Source organism: Equus caballus, chromosome 20 (assembly GCF_041296265.1).
Source record: "Equus caballus isolate H_3958 breed thoroughbred chromosome 20, TB-T2T, whole genome shotgun sequence".
Lineage (NCBI taxonomy): Eukaryota > Metazoa > Chordata > Mammalia > Perissodactyla > Equidae > Equus > Equus caballus.
This window is the reverse complement of record NC_091703.1, coordinates 38,805,693-38,820,004: the sequence shown is the minus strand read 5'-3', so window position 1 is coordinate 38,820,004 and position 14,312 is coordinate 38,805,693. Positions and strand designations below refer to the sequence as shown.

At 52.8% G+C, this 14,312-nt stretch overlaps 1 protein-coding gene across 37 annotated transcripts in view; it reads right to left on the bottom strand.

Moving 5' to 3' along the window:
* Nucleotides 1–1,195: 1,195 nt before the first annotated feature.
* ZNF76 (zinc finger protein 76) overlaps nucleotides 1,196–14,312 on the bottom strand; it is a 31,756-nt gene continuing 18,639 nt past the window's right edge. For 10 of the 37 annotated variants that reach the window (XM_070245467.1, XM_023624799.2, XM_070245466.1 and 7 more), the window contains 12 exons: nucleotides 10,872–10,952; nucleotides 10,680–10,757; nucleotides 9,259–9,458; nucleotides 7,131–7,247; nucleotides 6,713–6,788; nucleotides 5,990–6,115; nucleotides 5,685–5,864; nucleotides 4,626–4,859; nucleotides 4,368–4,531; nucleotides 3,511–3,675; nucleotides 2,627–2,740; nucleotides 1,196–2,063 (listed from right to left, as the gene is read on the bottom strand). In XM_070245467.1, coding sequence (XP_070101568.1) covers nucleotides 1,959–2,063; nucleotides 2,627–2,740; nucleotides 3,511–3,675; nucleotides 4,368–4,531; nucleotides 4,626–4,859; nucleotides 5,685–5,864; nucleotides 5,990–6,115; nucleotides 6,713–6,788; nucleotides 7,131–7,247; nucleotides 9,259–9,458; nucleotides 10,680–10,757; nucleotides 10,872–10,952 — 1,640 coding nt within the window. In that variant the 3' untranslated portion in view covers nucleotides 1,196–1,958. Of the gene's footprint in view, nucleotides 2,064–2,626; nucleotides 2,741–3,497; nucleotides 3,676–4,367; nucleotides 4,532–4,625; nucleotides 4,860–5,684; nucleotides 5,865–5,989; nucleotides 6,116–6,712; nucleotides 6,789–7,130; nucleotides 7,248–9,183; nucleotides 9,459–10,679; nucleotides 10,758–10,871; nucleotides 10,953–14,312 lie in introns of all 37 variants that reach the window. The other 27 variants (XM_070245462.1, XM_070245460.1, XM_023624796.2 and 24 more) reach the window with 6 other exon arrangements.

The following is a 14,312-nucleotide window of genomic DNA, read 5'->3' as shown; positions in this document are numbered from 1 at the left end:
GGTCAGGCGAACTCGGCACGTGATGAGCTGCCTCCCCATCCTCTAGGCTTTGGCTCTAAAAGGCACTCACAGCATTGCCCACTCTGGGGCCCTCTGGCCCTGAAGACCTGGAGACTGTTTCTGAAGCACTTGGGGGTGAGCTTTGTGGTGGGGCCCAGCTTCAGGGGTGCTGGCAGCATGAGGCTTGGGATTCACGGCCCTCCACATCAGTGCTTCCATCTCTTTAGATCCAATGCGTGTGAGGGCTGGGACACACCCCTGCCAGGAACGGTGGACATGGATGCTGAAAACCCCACTCAGGCAAATGAGATAACCCCCTCCCTGGGGGCATGCCCCAGCCACCTCTGCTTCCATGGGGCTGGTTGCAAGAATAAATGGGAGCCTGCCAGGCAGCCCAGGAGAGGATGCCTGGGTTCGGGGAGAGGGTTCCATTCCTAGGTGGCAGGAGGGAGCTTGGGGCACATCCATCACAGTGGAGAGACAAAAAGAGGCACCTCCACTCCCTGCAATGTTCCTGCGCAGGAGGGGGCAAACCTCAAGTTCTTTCCAGCAAGTCCCTTCCCCTGCATCCCTTCCTTTCTGCCGGGGCTGGTCTGGCCCTATCATGCACTTTTCAGTGAGGTCCGACTGTGGCTTTGGAATTCCCTAGCATGGCCCAAGACACCTAGGTGGGCACCGCCAGAGCTGGGTACCAGAGCCAGGACTTCAGCACCAGGGCAGCAGAGGCATCAGAGATCCTCAATAACCTTGGCAAAGGTACCCCCGACCCCTATTCCAGTTGAGACTTTGCCCACTTGGAGTAGCTGACTGTGTGCAGCGTGTATGCAAGGGGTGGCTAGGTCTGGAGGGGCTCTGACTACGTGACACAAGGTAAGGTGGGAAAAACCAGATTCCTCCAGCCCAACCATCCTGAGGCCTGAGATCCAACCAGAGCCTGGCAGCACTGGTCACACTGGTCCTGCTTGGAGACCCTGGAGCCCATCTGCTCAGCCGAGGGCAGAAAGCCACTGGGAGCTCCCCAGGGCTTATCTTACACCCAGGCTTCCTCCCACCTGTGCTCCTGGCCGGGCAGTCCCAGCAGTCCAGCACCGAGGCTCAGTGGGGTCTACATCAGGGATCCAGGGCTAAGAACCTGATCGGACTGGCCCTGCCATCAGGGCCCAAAGCTGAAAGGAGGGAGGCAGGGACCCAGGTGGAAACTTGGAACTTTTATTAAATACTCATTCACCCATTTGCCACCACCGCCCAGAGCAGGAAAAAAAATTATCAAAATGGAATTAAAAAACAAAACAAATTAAACCCAATCCCCAGTATGTACAAGGCTGCTCCTTGCCTCTCTGCCACAGAGAGGTTTCGGGGCAGCTGGGGGGAGGGGTGCTAGGCACCTTTTCTCCAGCGACCAGCCCCTGAGCAATTCTGACTGCAGTGGCAGAAAGTCCCTGCTGCCAAGTGGCCAGGCATCTCAGCTGGCCTCCGGGGAGGTGGTTATTGCTGGGAGGGGCAGGGCTGGGCCTACTCTGCCCCTTCTGGGCTGAAGAGCTGCCTGCCTCTCGCCTGATGGACAGTGACCAGTCAGAGTGGAGGACCAGTCCTCACAGCAGCCCCAGTCGCCACCTGAGAGGGGGAGTGGACTGAGGGCGGGAAGGGTGTTCCCTGGAGGGAGGAGAGTGAGCGTCCAGCTGATTCTGAAGGGAGGACGCCCGAGTGCAGCCTGGTGATCAAGCTTGTCCTCCTTAGCTCCTGAGCATGACACACTCCCCTGATTCTAGATGTCCAACTCTCCTCTTGGGCAAGGCCTCTGTTGCCTTCTGTTAGGCTGTTTTCCTCCTGCCTTCTCGCCCTGGAGACCTACGTGGCCACCTTCCATGCGTCAGCCACAGCCTGGGCTCTTGGAGGCAAGCATGCCGGTGAGGCATAGCACCTCCTCCAACATGGTGTGGGAATCAGCTCTCTTGGGCTCAGCAGCCGCTCTCTGACTCTGTGGTCTCCAGGGTCACGGCCCCCCGCTGCATGGCAGCAGTGGCCACGCTGATGGCCTCCTCTAAGGTCTGCTGCTCCTCCAGCTGTGAAGGGGATGAAGAAGGAAGGAGAGAGTGAGACCCTCCCTCCTAGATTCTAGCGGTAGTAGTATGTGGCCTACTTTGTTGAATGCCCTCCATCTACCCAGTGCCACATGCAGAGCACTTAGTTGGGTCCCAATAAACAGGAAGTTCACTGATAAAGAATCCTATTAGGCTGGGCATGGCTAGGGAGTCACAGAATGGTCCAGAGTCAGAGGAATGGGCTTGCGCACAGAAGGGAATGACTCATTGGAGAGGACCTCAGTAATCATCTACTAAGCCTCCTTATTTTCCTGATGAAGAAATGGAGACATGAAGACATGAAGGGCTTAGACCACCAGGTAGACTGCCAAAGAAGTTATTCTGAAGGCCGGAAGGGGCTTCACCACTCTGCCTCAGTCAAGAAAGAGCCTGAGACAGATGTGTGGAAGTAGGCAGAACGGGATTTTTCCTCTGAAATGACCTCTTTTTGAGCCAAATGCCCTTCTCTTCCAGATCTCCATCTAATCCCCCTCCCCTCCTTGTTCCCTTTTCTGGTGGTGGGATCCCCCCAGGCCTCTACTCACCTGCACAGCAATGTGTGTTCCGTTGGCTGTGGCCAACAGCGCCACCTGTTGATGATGAAGGGATGCTACACTTGAGTCCTCGGCCACCACAGCCCCGGAGGTAATGATTGTGACCTGAAATACAGAAGAACGAGGTTTCCCAACCCACCTACATTGCTCTCCCTACCCCCAATCCAAACAGAAATTCCTCCAAGCAAGGTGACTGGGAACAATCCAGAAGGGAATGGATAAAACCATTATAGGTCAGATAATTAGCTTGGGGCTCAGAGCTAAGTGAGGTTGTGTTTTTCTCTAACTTACGGAACTTAATTTAGGGATTTTGAATCATAAGGACAGAGCTGTAAAAGGCCCCGGGGACAATTTAATCCTCTCATTTGAAAATGGACTGACGGGGCCGGCCCGGTGGCCAAGTGGTTAAGTTCACGCGCTCCGCTGTGGCGGCCCAGGGTTTTGCCGGTGCGGACATGGCATCGCTCGTCAGGCCACGCTGAGGGGGCGTCCCACATGCCACAACTAGAAGGACCCACAACGAAGAATATACAACTATGTACTGGGGGGGGCTTTGGGGAGGAAAAGGAAAAATAAAATATTTAAAAAAAATACATCAATAAATGAAAATGGACTGAAGTCCATGGAAAAGTGACTTGCCTTTGGTAGCAAAGCAAATTAGGGGTAGATTGAGATTTAGAAATTGTCCCTTGACCCCCAGTGAAATGCTTTTCAAGACGAGAGTTGCTGATGGCCCAGAGGAGCTGTGGGGAAGACCCTTTTCTGTGGGGGACCTCAGAAGAAGGCTTGAGTGGTTTAGCCTGCACTTTAACACCCACCCCACAGAAAGGAAAGACAAGAGAACAAGAAACCCCAAGCAAACCGCCTGGTCATACGGGCTGCGTCTGGGTGCCATCAGCGCTGACCATGGTGACTGTATGTGTGCCAGATGTGGCAAGGTCATCGTCATGACTGGGGATGGTGAGGGTGGTGCTGCCATGCTGTGTCACCATACTGATGGCACTCCCCAGGGCCTGCAAATCTTCTGGGGACAGGCTGACCTGTGGACAGGAAGAAGATGAGCTAGGAGTGCAGTGGAAGGTTGTCTGAAAGCCACTAGGCAGACATCTGCTCTCCCAGACAAGGTTAGCTTATCGGTAAACTAGATTAGCTTCATGTCACAGATGTGGAGGGGGTCAGAGACAAGCAAGTAAAACAGGTCTTAGGTTGCAAAGAGAGGCTACACCAGAATTCTGCTGATCACTTCTATTTATCACCACTTTGCCTCAGGGCTCTGTTCCATGCAATTCAGGGTCTCCACCTAATTTCATCCTCAGGTCAACTCCAAAAGGCAAGGTGCAGTCGACAGTGAGGGTGCTGAAAGGGGTCAGGTTACACTGCTGGCTAGAAACCTCAGGCTTCCAGACCCTACACCATGCTCTGGCCCCTACACCAATGTGCCTCTCTTGAGAAGGACATCCAAGTGTCTCATTCAGATGATGGCCTCCAAGTAAAGAGGGAAACTACCAACTGTGCTCCAGAACTCCCAGAGAGTGAGCTGGAAGCATGAGGAGGAGGAGGGGCTATGTTACAAGATTTGGCACCCTCAGCCTCAGCTCTCCAAGATCCATAAGGCTAAAAAGAGAAGCTAGGTAGAGGTAAGGCTGTCAGAACTTTGGAGCTCCCTAGAGAGAGTAGGAAATGGTACCAGAGCCAGAGTGGCCCACCCCACCACTAGCCCCAAGGCCTGTACCTGCTGGGCACCATCCTGAGTGATGAGAGCCACCTGGGGGGCCCCATCTTCCTCTGTCACCATGGCCACTTGGGCTGAGATGTCATCACCCTCTTCTTTCACCTCCGAAAGGTAAGCAATGCGGGGTCGTTTGGGTGGCGGGCTCTCCTCGGCTGCAGAGGCGGCTGGGAGAGGAGAGCCCAGGCTGACACCTGCCACTGGATGGCCATGGGGAGGTCTGGCTTGTCCCCACTCTCACCTCCTGCCCACGCCCCTCACCCTCGAGCTGCTGCTGCTCATAAAGGGCCTGCTCGCTCTCCTCCGTGGCCTCCAGCTCGCCGTGGGCACTGCGCTTGTGCATGGCCAGGGTGGAGGTCTGCCGGTAGGTCTTGCCGCAGGTGCTGCAGGTGTAGGGCTTGCAGTGTGTGTGCACCACATGGTGCTTATACAGGCTCGAGTACTCGGTGAAGCGCTTCCCGCAGCCTGGCACCGTGCAAACGTATGGCTTCTCCCCTGGGGACACTGGGCTGTGAGGGGGGTGGGAACTGGGGCTGGCAAGGGGGAAACTAAGGGGACAGGGTTGGGGGAGGGGGGTTGGTGAAGGGAGAGCCAGAGGGAGGGAGAGGGAGTGAGACCTGGGACTCTGAATGGACAGAAATGGGGAAGATGGCCAGCGGAACACAAGAGGGGACGTGAGTGTGGGACCACTGAGTCCAGAGACAAGGTGGAGAGAAAAATGAGGGGACGGGGTAAGTCTGGGGCTAGTGAAGGGGCTGGTGGGGGTGCTGGGGGCTTGTAAGGTTGAGGGTTGTGAATAGAAGAGGCAGGAGAGAGAGAGGGATGACTGACATGTCAGTGTGATGGTAGAGTGGGGGACACGTGGCTGAGAGATGACACAGAAGGCTGGACGAGGGACGTAACACTGGGGAGGGTGAGGATACACAGGAGTCATATGGACAGTGGGTGAGGTGAGGAGCTGAAGGTGACATTTCACTCTGCTCTTTCCCCACCGTGCCTGACCCGGGCCTTTTTCCGGGAGCTCAGCTGGAGGGACAGAATCAGGGTGGGTGCTGAGAGGTGGCAGGGAGCTGAGAGGGCCGGCAATACCCGTCAGATTGGACCTAATGGAACAGAGGAACCTCTCACTGCAAGTCAAAGAGTGGTTCGGGGATACGTGCAGAACCACAGAATCCCCTCGCCCCGCCCGCAGACCAGCCTGGAACGGCCAGCAGAGAAGGGCTCTGGGCTGGGAGTCGAGAACATGTCTCAGGTCAGAAGCCTATGGCAGAAGGGACTGGGGCCTCAGAGGGGGTGGTCCTCACATGCCAGCTGGCCCACCTGTGTGAATGCGCACGTGATTCTTGTAGTTGGTGGCGCTGGTGAAGCCACGGCCACAGTGGGGCTCGGGGCAGGTGTAGGGCCGCTCGCCCGTGTGGGTGCGCACATGTACCTTGCGGATATTAGATGTGGTGAAGGAGCGGCCGCAGCCCTCGAAGGGGCACCGGAATGGGCGTTCACCTGTGGAGATGGGGTGTGTGAGGGCTCCCTCAGGAAGGGGCCTCATGCTGGAGCAAGGAGCAGGGAGAGCACCAGACTCCAGGTCTGAGTCTGAAGGGGGCATGGGAGGGTAGGGCCCAGCCTACCGGTGTGGGTCCGGACGTGCTTCTGCAGGTCTCCCGAGGTCTTGAAGGCCTTGCTGCACAGCTCCTCTGGGCACTTGTATGGCTTCTCACCAGTGTGGGTGCGCACGTGGCTCTTCAGTCCATAACCTGTCCGCACGCGGGAGGGAGGGCTGAGAGGAGCATTCAGTGGGCCTCCTGCTCCTCTGGCTCCTCTTCCTAATTCAGAGGCTCTCCACCTGAAGGCGTGAGACTCCAGACCTCCTTTGCACAAGAAGCCTGTGTCTGCCTCTATCCCACCCCTGCCTGGACAGAGAAGAGCTGGAAAAGCCTACTCTGCTCTCCTTCCCTCTCCACGGGCAGCTGGTGCCATTCAAAACATGAGTGTGAGAGGGAAGCTAGAGAACCTGTGGCTACATGCCCTAGATTCAGAGGGAAAATGAGGCCCAGGGACACGATGGCCTATCACACGCCCCACAGCTGGTCCATGTCAGAGGTCACACAGAGGCCGGGTCTCTCTACCAACCCCCCAGGCTCCTGCTGCTGGCCCAGACCATGCTGCCTCTCACTTCCATAACTGGGTTTCCTCCAGAGACAGCGCCCTGCAAGTCAGCACACTTGGGCAGCAGTTTCTCCGCGAAGGCAGCTTCATGTTGGGTTCCCCTGAGGGAGTTCCCAAAGCTTGTCTAGAATCCTCTGTCCTCAACTGGAAGTAGTCCTCTTTTGGTCTCCATCCAGGTAAGTTACCTGTGGCAAAGGCCTTTCCGCAGCTGGGGAAATCACACCTGTATGGACGGTCACCAGTATGAGCTCTTTCATGTACCTGTGAGGACAAGCACTCATGTAATTCAGAGGGACAAGGGTATAAATGGGCTCTTGGGTTCTCTTTAGGGCCCAGAGTATCAGTATTGGCCACCTCCTTTATTTTGCCTCCTCTTCAGCTGAGAGGCCTACTTCCTCCAGAGAGCCTTCCCTGATTCTTTTCCCTCCCGCACTCTTCATGTGTCCCGGCCTCCTGTGCTGACATTTCTGTACATTCATCCCTTCCTTCTAGTAGGTAATGAGCAACTTGAGGGCAGGGACCAGTTCTAGTCAAAGCGGGAAGGTAGAAGCACAGCGTGGTGGGGAAGATGGCCAGGCTGAGAGCTGTCTGCGGCAACCTTACCTTTAAGTGATGAGCAGTGGTGTAGAGACGCCCGCAGCCCTTGTAGCCACAGCGGAATGCTCTGTCTCCAACTTGCTGCCCTTTGCCATTATGGGGAGCCTGGCTGTCGTGCAGAACCTGAGGAAAAAATCTTGGGGTTCCTATATGTATTCTCCTCAATAAAGGGAGGGAAGAGGTGGGACACAGGGCCCAGCTGGCAGCTTAAGATGCAACGAACAGGGTAAAACCTGCTAGGGCAGAAGGGCAACCTGGGGTAACAGAGCCAGAGAGACAGGGAATAGACACTGGGGCATGCTGCAGAAGAAACGGGGCTGGCATGTGGAGTCACTACCCATCTCTAAGGATAGAATCTTCTTATGATGGCTATGGAAGAAAGGGTTTCTTGTAGGCAGCTAGGTAAGGTGGGGAGGTGGGTGGTCTGAATGGTCACACTTGAGCTCGGCTGAGAGACAGCAACCTCCCTTTTGACCACACACACCAAAGAGGCTGAAACTCTGGACCCCTCTATCCTCTGATGGGAGGAGAACCCGTCCTCCCTGTGGGAAACCTGTGCTCAAAGAGGGCATTAACAAGGGGCTTGCTGTGGGATGAGCTCACTAGGTTCACCAGTGTGAGGTGGCCGCAACCAGCAAACTGCAGAAGCCTGCAGGTCCCCACCAGAAGTCTCAGCTCTAACCACAGCACCAGCTGACAAGTCCTTCCCTTTCATCTCTCCAGTGAACACTGCTAGAGCCACATGTTTCATACCAGCCTTTGGCTTCAGGGAGCCCTTACTGCTCTCTTGCTTTCCTGGGCAGGGTCCTGCTGGGACTGTCCCTTAGTCTTTGTTTCTAGGACACTTTGGCCTTCCCAGGAGCTCCTGAAACAGATGTCTGGAAGTCACGGAAAGTAGGGGACAAAGGGTGAAGCCAAATTCATAGCAAGGTCTGTCTAGTCAGCTCCAGGTTGGGAGGTCAAGCAGCTGACAAAGTTTCCTAAATACTTAAGCAGCTGGTGGATGGCAGGGGGGCGGTCAAAGGTGGCCAGGCCTGCTCCGTGGGCTAACCCACTCAGGCATTCGGATTTCATTCCCATGCCTCACTAGCTCTTGAGGTAATTGAGGGAATCAAGGAACTTCAGGGCTGGAAGTGACCTGTGAAATCACTGTGCTCCATCTCATTGTACTAGAGAGGAACGAGCTGAGGCCTGGGAGGGGCGTGATTTACCCGAGGTCTGACTAGTAGAGGCAGAGCCACCACACATCTCACGGGTCATGATTTAAAGCCCACTTGCCTTTTTTAACAGCAGCAAGTCTCAAATTTGGCTTCTAAAATACACCTCAGGGCACAGAGAGCGGGCATAGGCCCAAGTTGCCCGCTGCCAAGTTTTGTGCTTCACTTTGATGATACAGCCACACTAGTTTTATTATAAAACATCTCCCCCCAATCTTTGGGTAAAACTAGTGCTCCAGGAAGCCCTGCCACATCCACCCTGAGGCTCTGCAGTTCACCCTGGGGACGGAGCACCCTGGACTGGAAAGCTCATAGATCTCTGGCCCCGTTTCCCCTGTGGGCAGGACCATGGCTCCAGCACAGAGAGCTCGGATTGACTGATGTTTGGAGAGTCGAGATCTTCTTCCTTTGCAGCCAAGTTACTGTGCAAGCCTTTTGTTCCAAGAATCCCAGCTGCTCTGTTGCATCTGCCCTAGTCACTGCCTACTGAGGTTATTTTCTCAAATGACTAACGGAGTCTCAGAGAAGAAATAAATACAAGAACATCTGACCTCAGTGGACTGGAAAACTAATAAAAGTCACTGGCAAGGACTTTCTCAGACAGCACATAAGATTACTACTATGGTCAAAGTGAAGCTAGGCCTAAATCCCCACCATGAGGATGTCACTGTTTCATACAGCTGCCTTCCCTCTGCAGAGACAGCATAAATAAGGGTGAGCGTAAACAGCTGTTGGCAGCCCCGGGTCAGGCTGTGATGCACGCCGTGGACAATCATATGTGAGAGACCAGTTGGGGGAGCTTGGGTGGAGGGGCAAAGGCCATGCCCAAGAAAAGGACTGACCTTGTCCTCTAGAGAGGTGGCTGTTTTGGCAGAGTCAAGAGAGTTGATGGGCAGCGTCAGGCTCTGCAAGCTCACCTTGCTGGCATACTGCTCCAGGGCCACCACTGTGTCTGTGCTGAAGCCCTCGTCATCCTCTGCGGCTAGGTCCTCCAAGCCCACCTCTGTCTGCACGGCCAGGATGGTGCTGTCTGACGGCACAGCCACAGGGTGGTGAATGTAGGCAGTGGAGCCGTCTTCCAGCTGGACGGCTTCCAGGGCGTTGGGGTCATAGCCCTCTATAGGGAACATGCGGTTAGCCCAGACGCCGCACAAGGGCAAGAGATATGGCTGGGACTCTAGCTTTAAGGTAACGACAGGGTCATAATCCAAGGCAGGTTTCAGCATTGGGTTTCTCCTGGCCCCCCACCCCAGTGATTCACTCTGTCTAGCTTTCCTTCTGGGGCTGCCTCTCCTAAAGACAAGGTCTCCTATGAAGCAGTGATGGGGAACTTAAAAGCTCCTTGAGGACCTGAGGGGACTGTCATCATCTTGGCCAGGATGACCACAAGAACATCCTAACTGGTGGCCCCTCACGCCCTCTAGTTCTCTCCAGGCAGCACAGCACCCAGAGGAATCTTTGCAGGACACAATGTGATCGTGTTACCTGATGGCCTAAACAGTTCAACAGCTTCTCATAGGTCTCAGGATAGAGACCAAAATCCTTAGCCTGACACTTGAGTTCTAGCGCGCTGGCCCCTGCCTCTCTCTGGCTTCATCTTCCCCATTCTGCCCTCACCCCAAGAACTCTAGCTCCTGGCAGTTCCTTGAATGTGCCATTCTTCCTCCCTCACCTCTGGGCCCACACATGCTGTTCCTTCTGTCTGGAGTACTGAGCCCTCCCTGCCATCCCTCTTCCCCTAGCTAAGTCCACTTTACTTTTCAACTCTCAGCTCAAGCGTCACTTCCTCAGAGCAGCCCTCCCTGAGCCTGATTTCCATTTGTGAAGATCAGTTCATCAGTGATGGTTCATTTCACTTCTGTTTCTCTCACTAGACTCCAGCAGAGCAGAGACTATGTCTTGTCTCTCTTGTACACTCCACACCTAGCATAATGCCTGGCACATAGTAGTCACTCAAGAAACTACTCATAGAAGGAATGAATTGTTATTCCTCAGTACCTTAGAAGTTTCATTCTTGAATGTTAGTAAGTTTTTACTCCTGGTCTGGGATGATGTCCTCGGGTCCCATTTAAAGCCCTAAGACTTTGTGGCTGTGCTGGAGCTAAAGCTGCCATCAAGGCTCATGCCACTGACCCCCAAGACTCAGCCTCCTGGGGGCAGAAACAGCTGCTCCTGTGGTCTGCACCAGGGAAGGTAGGTGACACTGCTAATCCACGTGAGCCTGGGACCACAGCTCCCATGTCTATGCCCCAACTCCCGGGGTAGGCAACTCCATGCCCCAACCTCTCCCAGTTCTGCCTCCCTTCCTTCTTGCCAGTTGTGATGACTGTGACCCCACCTTTGGGTGTGTGGTGTATGTAGGCCATGCTGCCATCTTCCAGCTGCACAGGCTGTCCATCCTCAAAGGAAAGAGGTTCTGTAATGAGAGCAATGCCTGTCTTTCTCTGGAGCTTGGTGCTGGGGAGGGGTCCCTTGCGGGGGGCTGCCTGGCCTCCCTCCATGAGGCAGGGGTGTCTTGGTGTGCCCTCACCTTTCTGCACCGTCACTTGGTGAATGTATGCCGTAGTCCCATCCTCGAGCTGGATCACCTGCCCTTCAAGCAGCTTCTCCCCTGTAGAGGTAGAAATGGAGAGAAGTGGGCCAGCCTAGAAGAGGGTGGAGGGACACCTGCCTGTTTTTAGCAGAGGCCTGTTTGAGGCACACTCTGCACCTCTAAGCACAGGTGACACTCTCCATGTTACCTTGCTCCTTACATCCCTGGGCCTAGGCCTCAGAATTACTGGGGGTGAAGACATCCTGCCATGAGGAACTGTACAGCTCCCAACAGATTCCCTTCCTGTCACTCATAGGAGGAGCGAGTTCATTTATTAGTCTACCCACGCCCAGCAAAGTGGGGACTTTCAGACTAACAGTAAGTTGCTGAGATGAGCTAAATGGAGAACAAAGAATGCCCTGAAACCTGGAAAAGCCCCAACGGGTCAAAATTCAGATATGACTCAAACTGACTAAATCAAAACACATTCCCTTGTCTCCCACTGTGGCAGTAATGGCAATACCTAGATCCTCTGACAAGGTAGTACAGTTTAGTGGTTGAAAGCAATGGGCTCTGGAACCAGTCCAGGCCTCCTGGGTTTGAATTTCAGCTCTACCTCTTACTAGCTGTGCGATCTTGGACAGCTTATGTACTTCTCTGTGCCTCAGTTTCCTCTTCTTAAAATGAGGATTAAAAATTGTGTCTTCTTCATTGGGTTGCTGTGAGGGTTAAACGAGTTAATGAATACAAAACAGTGCCAGGTACCTGGTCAGCCCTCAATAACATGGTTAGCTTCTATTATAATAAGCCCAATCTGCACTTTAGGAGAAACAGAAAGTAAAGCAATAGGAAGCTAAATGAATGTGACTACTATGCTATTATGTGTCCATCTAAGTCTTGTTCTACTGTCACTGTTGGGAAATGTTTCCTTCATTGAGCTCTGACATTTCACTCCAATTTTCTAGTAAAAAGATTGATTCACCTAAGGCAACACAATAAGCAGCATAAAAATTAACAAGACTCCAGAGCTCCTAAGATATTACCCTTCCATATTTATCTCAGATCCTTACTGGAAAGCACTTCTAAGAGCAAAAGGCTCTTAACTTTAGAATGAGATCGGCCTCTCCCTGAGTCCAGTGAGTTTGAGAGGGGAAAGGACACGAGAAACGGAAGGAGGAAAGACAGATGGAAGAGCTAATGACGAGGGGTTTGTTCCTTTCTTTACAAGTTTCAGGTTTAGGAATTTGAGCTCTCATGATGTGGGAAAAGGACAAGGCAGCTACTTCTGGCTCACTTCTCTGCTGATGTCTACCCCTCAGAAGACTTCTCAAACTGAGTCCTCTTGGGTCAGTAACAAACAGTTCCACATCCCAGCCGAAGGCAGGTAAGGTAGAGACAAAGGTATGAAGTAGGAGAGAAAGGCAGTTGAGATGAAGAGGGACGCAATCTTCTCCCTCCCACCCAGCAAGCGGCAGACTGCCCTGCATTTTAACACTTTATCTGTTCTGGCAAGGGCATGAGTGCTTGAGGTTCTGAGAGCATCAGCAGACCTTCTGCTCGCAGAGTGTACATTGCTTCAAGGTAGGAAACAAAATGTTGAAAAGAGTTATTTGAGAAAAAATTTCAACCTAGAATTTCCTCTAACAACTTGAGACTACAGTGGGAGAGGCAGGTGGGGAGAAGAGCTGACTGACGTGGCCTCATATCCCATTCTAGAGAGGTGACCATATGTTCCTGTTTGCCTGGAACAGTCCCAGTGCACCCTTCCACTCCAAAAAGTGTCAGGTTTGAAGAACACATTTTATGCTTACCCTAATTATAAGTAAGTCTCATAAAATTTTAGGGCTTCCAGCTGGCTAAGCTGGGCTCAGACAGAGCTGCCTGCTGACAGAGACAAAAATGCCTTATCAAGAGCTTCAGAGGAGCTCACCAGAGTGAGAGATGCCCTTCAGGCCAGTGCAGTTCTGGTTCCCAAAGGCCAGCTCTACCCTCAGCAGTGTGAAGTCTGTTGTGAGTGAGTGTGTGTGCGCAAGCACACACTGCAGCACTGTGGAGGAGGCAGAGAAAAGAGCCAGGAAGAGTGATGAGACAAAGATAAACAGGGAGGTGGGGGGAAGCAAAGAGAACCACACATAAGAAGAAAAGACATAAAAAAAAGAGTGTGGCTTTCTCAGGCCAAGTGTGGCCACTTGCTTTTTACTCATTCATTCAACCATTAATTCACAGCAGAAGACTGAGGCATGGGAAATAACTGGGTCCATGGGGTAAACACAGCTCTATCTACAGTTCCTAAGTCCCTCCATCCTCCTGAGACTGCAGCAGAGGGGCAAGACCTGTGATGGGAGGTCTGCAAACAGAAGGTTTCAGTCTTTAAAAGTATTCTAGGGAAGTTCCACTCTCAAGAAAACGAAGCCAGCCAAACCCACACGTCATAGACGGCTCTTGACAAGAAACCTTTCCAGAAGGCACTCCCCACACGCTGTCATATGGAAAGAACTTACTGATGTGATTAAGGAGCCTCTTTGTCATCATCAGGAAGGTAACAATTTAAGACGAAATCAACAAACAATTTATCGGTAAACTTGAGAACTGAAATACATTTTGATAATGTGTTGAAAGGAGGGCAATGTTGCAATGACAAAGCAGTCATGAGGAAGGTGTCACTCACAGAGCCCAGAAAAGGCAAAATAAAGAGGAGGAATGAGGCAGCGTCGGCCTCGCGCTATCCAAGGAAGACACGCACGCCATCTGGCATGCCTGAGAATGCTGGCAAGAAAAAAGGAGCCTGTCATGATGGTGAATCTCCCTGATCTGAAGGCCCTGTCCTTCAATGACACTGTTCTGACTCCATACCCAACTTAAGGTCCTTGAAAATCCGAATTTCAGGTATATCTAAATTTCAGATAACCAACGAATTTTTTTTTCCTTTTATCTCCCCAAAACACACCCCCCACCGGTACATAGTTGTATATCTTAGTTGTGGGTCCTTCTAGTTGTAAGATTTTATTTTTTTCCTTTTTCTCCCCAAAGCCCCCCAGTACATAGTTGTATATTCTTCGTTGTGGGTCCTTCTAGTTGTGACATGTGGGACGCTGCCTCAGCGTGGTCTGATGAGCAATGCCATGTCTGTGCCCAGGATTCGAACCAATGAAACACTGGGCCGCATGCAGCGGAGCGCAAGAACTTAACCACTTGGCCACGGGCCAGCCCCCAATGAATTTTTTTTCAGTACTGTTATTATTTTACTATTTTTACTATTTTTTTTTAAAAAGATTTTATTTTTCCTTTTTCTCTCCAAAGCCCCCCGGTACAGAGTTGTGTATTTTTAGTCGTGGGTCCCTCTAGTTGTAGTATGTGGGATGCTGCCTCAGCATGGCCTGATGAGCAGTGCCATGTCCGCGCCCAGGATCCAAACCGGCGAAACCCTGGGCCGCCGAA